Here is a 7234-nt window from a genome sequence, read left to right on the forward strand (position 1 = left end):
TTATTTGAAAAAATAAAGATACATTTTAATAGTGGGGCGGGAGAACGAATGATGAACTCCACCCCCCCCCCCCCCCAAATCCTCACCTCTGTATGTGTATTTCTGTTTTTAATTACAATATATTTGTGTTTTTATAGGGGATTTCTTCCGACACAATTAGAGCTAAGGACCTGTTATTCCAACTTCAAACTGGCTTTTTTTCTGAATTTTATTTTATAGCCTTTGTTCACCCAAGAACAACATGCAATGACGAAGTTTTTTTTTTATTTTGGAGGTTTTTTTTTCTACATGGGATGCTATGCACAGCTAACGAGACATATTTGCCTAGGGTCCGAACTTGGTGCTTTTCGAGTTTACAGCAATACATACTCTTGCTCGTCCATGCCATCTCCAAAACCAATAAATAATGCTAAGATTTATACTGGGCATGAACTGCAGTGGTTCAGATAACGAACAACGTGTTCCTGTGGTGACGGGTATTTCAATAGTTTGACCAATAAAACATCCAGATATTCATTAGTGCTGAGTGTCTTTAAACACATAAAATGTATAAGGACCCATTTGAGTTGAGTCGACTCAGGAAAATCATTCTAACTTAAAATAGGCGCGAATACACTAATGGAAGTTATACTAAGACCAGGTACTACTTCACTGTTTAAGTTATTTAAATAATATTTATAAAATCTCAAATTATTTCGGTTAAAAACTGTTGCTTTAAATCCTAAAAAATAATTAATTAAAAAAAAAACCCGAAACCAACGATGCGTTATTGAGTAGTGAAATTAGTTGGTTGACCCAAATGTGTGTGCATTGAGAGTAAAACAATTTATTTTTGACCTTGGGTAAAGCCGAAAAAATAAAATAATGGAAATTTTGGCTTTCCTTTGAAGCCAATGTAATTAACATAAACAATGCGAAAAATAGTGCTGAGTAAGGAAAAGTCTTTCTATAAATAAGGCAGTAAAGCAAACGATTAGTCAAAGCTGCCGAGAAGGTAACACATTCTTGTGGCTTTGTAGACGAATCCGTCTGAGGTATTTTATTTTCTTTACAAGATCGCTTGCACCATTTATCTCAAATATAATTTGAAATATGTGTTTAAATGTTTTCCGCTGATCAGAATTGTTGTAAAGATTTCGATTTCATAGTAAACTTATTTGTACTGCTTTTTCATGAAATTGTGTTTTTAGTAAAAATTCTAAGATTTAAAGAAACTTTGTTATTTGCTAACTATTAAATACTTTTCTGCAGACACTACTTGAAACGACAATTTCCAAGTACTTCCCCAAAAATGAATTCGCTTTTGAGTTTGTTGCTGAGCCTATTGGCCGTGTTTGGTGCTGAGGCCGCTTACATGACCAGCTTTGATCAGCAGTTTGATTTTATCTGTCCAAGAGGTGAAGCCCTGAGCTACATCGGCAGTGAAAACAGCAACGTATTCCAGGATCGGGTGTGGGAGTTTCGGTGCCGTAATGCCCAGGTTTCACGCACCTGTTTTAAAAGTGGTGAGTCATAGTTACATATCTGCTTCTGTACAACCGCGGATGAATCTGATTATAGGTTCTCTCACAAAACTACAGCTTTGTCAGTTACATCAACACAAGAAATGCGAAAATGTTTTAGTAATAGCCTCACTTATACAACTGCGCAAAAGGTTAAAGTGATAGCTACACACCTAGAACTGCGAAGACGCTCCAAAGCACTCTCTCTTAATCTGTGAAAAATAATTTAATTTAATAATTTAAAATCAATAATCATTATTTCTTAACGTCATTGGTGCTCAAGGCATCAACACGTGAGCGATATTTCATCCAGAATCTAACTATAACCTCTGTCTGTTGGAATGTTAGGCCTTTTTTCCTTTCAAATCTTTCTATATTAATTTCCTGTCCCATCTATCAGTTTAAAATTTTTAAATATTTGAGCGCTTTTTCATTTAATTAAACTTCTTCTTTACATTAATTAGAAGAAAGTATTTGCACATGAAATCTAATTAAATTTAAATCAATATTAAAGAATATTTAAAATAAATTAATAAAACAGAATGCTGATTTAATTTCCAGACTACGTGAACGAGTTTGACCAACTTCTGGCCTACATGTGCCCCGACAGCTACGTTTTGACGGGCGTGGAGAGTTACAACGACAACGCCTTTTCCGACCGCAGGTTCAAATTCCAGTGCTGCAAGCCCCACAACGCAAGACTCAACAACTGTACCCTCACCGAGGCCTTGAACAAGTACGATGCGAATTTCGAATACACTGTCCCTGCTGGTCGCGTGATCCGTGGAATTTTCAGCGCCCACAGTGATTGGTTTGAAGATCGTGTATGGAAACTGTACACCTGTAGGATATAGACAGCTCCTGCTGTGGAAGCTGTACATCTGTAGGATATAGACAGCACCTGCTGTGGAAGATGTAAGCTTGCAAACTGTAGAATTGAGTTTCTTGTTAGCTGTTGTTAATACAAAACATGCTAATAGAAAAAATGTGCAGATATAAATGGCTTTTGTTTTGTTGTGTATTTGTCTGTTACAAAAGTATTGGCAACAAATCTACAGCTAGTCAAAAAGTTTTGTAAAAAATGAACAACGGTTCCTAAATGAAGCTAGTAAAAATCAGGATCATTTTTTTTTTGACGTCTCAATTTAATGTAAACATAAACCTGAATACTCAGTTAAACATTAATATAAACATAAACCTAAATTACAAAACAGTATCACTCGTGGACTTGTACTTTGGTCAGTAGCCATTACTGGTTATGAATTATCTTGTTAGGAATACCTAGTAATGTACTAAACAGAATAATTTTAGGTAGATAAAAAAAAGCAATGACTGGTGAGGAATTATTTTGTTAACAACAACTAGCAAAGTACTAAGAAAAATAATGCTAGATAGATAAAGCAAGCAATGCATGGTGAGGAATTATTTTGTTAACAATAACTAACAATGTACTAAGCAGAATAATTCTAGATAGATAAAGGAAGCAATGCCTAGTGAGGAAATATCTTTTTAGCAATACCTAGCGAGTACTAAGCAGAATAATTCTATATAGATAAAGGAAGCCTTGTTCTCCAGATTTAGACAGAAACAAGCCGGATTGGAGAAGTCATTTCCAGCAAGGATCATATTCCAACACTAAAAATGACCATACAGCAGGCATATAATTGTACAGTTCACTGCATTTATTTCTTATAGGTTTGAAACACCAAATTAATCGTGTAGGCCAGTCAGTAAAATGAAAACGCTAACCCGAAATTTCTTGAGTTCTTACCCCGAGTAGATAAGGCACGTGAGCTTTTTACAGCAATCCATATAGGAGAGAAAGACAAGCCCATGTGGTGATAGAATCACCAACTTTGGTTACATCAGCAGCAGAGTCTGGTACCATGCGTAATGCTTAGCATTCCATAGGACTATACCGCCATCATACCGGATAATATTTTCTTTGGGGGGGGGGGGGGAGAGCCACTTCAAACTTTGTTCACAGTTTGTATATAAACTCTGTTTCATTCGGGTGTTGAGGAAAGGGGGGGGGTGGCGTTGGTGGTAGACGGGCTTCTAAGGAGGGCAATGCCCCCCTTTCGCCAAGAGATGCCTCAAAGAAAAAACTCTGGATCTCCGCCTTCTCTCACAAAATCTAAAAGCGAATCGATAGCAATACAAATGAACTGGATGAACAGCTGCTAAACAGATCTGACTACTAACATCGATAAGACAAAAGTAATTTTCACAAACAACACATACACTTTTAAAACAAAGATACTAGATAAATTAACACATGTTATATTTTTTGGAAGTTTATTGTAAAATTATGTTGTTGACCAAGCAAAATTCTCATTATGGTGCGGTGTAGAAGATAGCAGAAACAGAGCATAGCGTAGTCAGGTAGACCAATAGAATTGGAGGAGATGACCGGTCACGTGGGACGGTCAGATGTCCGCTGAAGCGTGGGTCAGCAGCAATGTTCCCTCTAAGGGGGAAAAGCTAGTGTGCAAAATGTATTTTGTGTGCACGGTGTTCTAAAAGTCTTACACAGGGATACATTTATTTTAAAAGATCACTGCGAGGCAGCTCAAAACTACTGCGCGGCCGCGCACCCGCGCAGCTTAGAACGAACATTGGTCAGCAGTCGGAGATATCTTGCTGTAGATAACAGTCAGAAATATGTAGAGAATTGGAATTGTAGTGTTAGGGTTGATCATGGGAGAGTGTAGGGAGTAGTGTTAGTTGCATTATAAAGTATTGAAGTCAAGTGTGTAACGGACACCTATCTACCAGCCAGATAGATGGTGAACGCCCCCGGATTCTTTCTTGGGGTTATATGCAAATGACCTAAAGCCTAAATGAATGAACATTAACTCAACAACACACTAGGGCTCGATTTCGAGGTCTAGGGAAAACTAGTGAAACTATTGAAGTTAACAACTCATTCAATCTGCATACAACCTTTAATAAGCGAACACAGTTGTGGTAGAACACAAGGTTAAACAAGATAAAATATTTAGTTTAGAAAATAACAAAACCCAACTTACAAAGCGTAAGAAAAAATACTATCACAGATTCTAACACTGTATAAAAATAGCCACAGGTCACACAACACTGCTATAGCATCAAGAATCACTTGGCCACAAGTAATATAATACTAGAATACTTAAACAACTTAAGAATGCATAGCAAACTCAGGACTTAAGCTCTCTCACGTTCAAATGGTCAGAATGGATTGCCGGTCAAAATGGTCGGCCTGGTCAGAATGGACTGCCTCCTGCCGCCTGTGGGCGATCTAGTTATAGACTTAGGCAACAGGGGAGGTTACCCTCAACTCATGTGGCCATTGGTTGGGGTGGTCATCTGGTCTGAATCAATCAATCAGATCTTGACGGAAAATTTCTGAGTCTTAGACTCTCTTAGTAAGACAGTGGAAAAAACCCGGTTGTTGCACCATCAACCATATATGGTATTATAACAATGTCAAACTAAAACATTACTAGACCTAAGTAGGTCACAAGTGTTACCACTTGATAGCCACTCCGGACCTATGGGAGCCAAACCGTGTATTAGCAAAATTCACACCCTCCCTGGTGCCGCACGTAAGAAATTTTTTTTATTGCAGAAACCTTCCCTAGAGTATTCTCATAAAATCCCCCAAAGTTATCTATCTATCTATATACTACTAAAACTCAAGTTTGTTTACATGTTTGAATATTTTTTTGTTTGTTGGTCTGATTGACTACTGTAGAGGATCTACGCTATATGCAGAACTGTAAACTAGTATGTCGGTAGAGAACAATTTTTGTTTTCAGACAGACTGTTAATCACAAATTTATTTAAAGACTTTAATTAATTTATTGATTTATTCATAGGTAGATTAACCACATTAATTTTAAAGTTTCAGAATAATGGCTTAACCTGGACTGAATAGTGACGTCACATGAAAAGTTTACTTTTAGTACAATAAGATGGCAGCTTCCATCATCGACTTTGTGGCCCATTCAAAAGCTTAACGCCTTATAAAGCTAATTTTCTGCCGGCTATAACTTTAACAATACGTCCGTTTGCTGTATTTATTACGCTTCAGCACTATTATAAAAGTTTTAACACTTCTTTTTATTTTATTATACAATACATTTCTCTAGATCTACAGATCAGCTGCCGAAGGAAGAAAAAGTTATGTGTGAATCTAGAATTCTAGATTTGGATCTAAATCTAGGTCACAAGACGTAAATTCTATATCTAGAATCTATTTCAGGCCTTAATTATTTATATAAATCTTTGTTTAGCTTCAATGATCATCTAATTCGAGAATACATGGGATGTATCTATCTAGGTTCTAGATATACTAGGATTACTTGCTAACTTGGAGGCGTGGTCGGTTGCTAACAACAATGGCATCCGGACCGGGTGCAAAACTTCCGACCATTTTTAGACCATGTTTAACACGAGCAAAATGGCGGGTTTTCACGTTATATAAACATGCTATAGGTGGCCAGGGCTAGATATGACAGAAAAGCATTTTAAAATTTGCTTTGGAGAATGAAAGCTAAATTTTGAAGTCGGCGTCAATAAAATTAATAGAACTTTTATAAGGTCACCTGTGACGTCAGTATATGAAGTAATAGTGTGGTCAGACCCATGCTCAGCCGAAATCGGTGTTTTTAAATGTGGGGTCTGGTTATTTTGTGATGATAAGTCACCGACGTAATGTCATTTATGGATGACCGCCGAAAGCCACAGTTATCTAACTAGATAACGGGTAGTCTAGTATACAACGAAAACTCAACTTTGTTTACTTATTTGAATATTTATTTGTTTGTCCGTTTGGCTACAGGGGAGAATCTGCACTATGTGTAGAGCTGTAAAGAGCTGTAGGTAGAGAACAATATTCTTTTTCAGACAAAGAAGTTAATTAATTAATTGATTTATTCAATGGTAGATTGACCACATTAGTTATAAAGGTTCAGAAATATGACTTTACTTAGAGTGAATAGTGACGTCACAAGATTTATTTACTTTTTACATCAACAATGGCTGATTTGTTGCCGATTCAAAACTATAGCACATTATACAGCTAATTTTCTGTCGGCTTTAGCTTTAACGATGCGTCCGTTTGCTATTTTTATTAAGTTTCAACACTATTATCTATTTTTTAACAGTTATTTTTTTAATTTTAGTATACAATACATTTTTTTAGATCTACAGATCAGCTGTCGAATGAAGAATTCTATATCTAGATCTAGGTCACTAAACTTAACGTAAATTCAAGATCTAGACTGAATGTAAATTCTACATATAGAATCTAGATCTAGAATCTATTTCAGGCCTTATTTATTTTATATAAATCTTTGTTTAGCTTCAATGATCATCTAATTCGAGAATGCATGGGATTTATTTATCTAGGATCTAGATCTAGATTTAGAGTTACGGCAGAAACTAGAATCTAGACTCAACGTAAATTCTAGATCTAAATTAACGTAAATTCTATACATACAATCGAGAACTAGAATCTATATAGTAAACTATTTCAAGCCTTAATTATTTTATATAAATCTTTGTTTGTTTAGCTATGGAATTGGCTAATTTGGGATATAGGCCCTTAATTAAATTTAAAATAATAGGACCTATTCGCGTAACGGGTTTCTTACACTGCAGTACATTATAGGACGTATTCTCCATTTATTAGTCAGTGGCCATATAGCTAAGATGGTAGTGTAATGGCTACCATTCGAGTGGTACGA

The 7234-nt window shown here is 36.1% G+C and overlaps 1 protein-coding gene across 1 annotated transcript; it reads left to right on the forward strand.

The window, feature by feature from the left end:
• The first annotated feature begins 971 nt into the window (after positions 1 to 971).
• LOC131954393 (dermatopontin-like) lies at positions 972 to 2506 on the forward strand. The gene is made up of 3 exons (XM_059318025.1): positions 972 to 1034; positions 1252 to 1505; positions 2064 to 2506. The coding sequence occupies exons 2-3, from the start codon at positions 1292 to 1294 to the stop codon at positions 2354 to 2356; spliced, it is 507 nt and encodes a 168-aa protein (XP_059174008.1). The 5' UTR covers positions 972 to 1034; positions 1252 to 1291; the 3' UTR covers positions 2357 to 2506.
• Positions 2507 to 7234: the final 4728 nt, after the last annotated feature.

The sequence above is a fragment of the Physella acuta genome, unplaced genomic scaffold, assembly GCF_028476545.2.
Source record: "Physella acuta isolate Inbredline_101_S28 unplaced genomic scaffold, ASM2847654v3 ptg000994l, whole genome shotgun sequence".
NCBI lineage: Eukaryota > Metazoa > Mollusca > Gastropoda > Physidae > Physella > Physella acuta.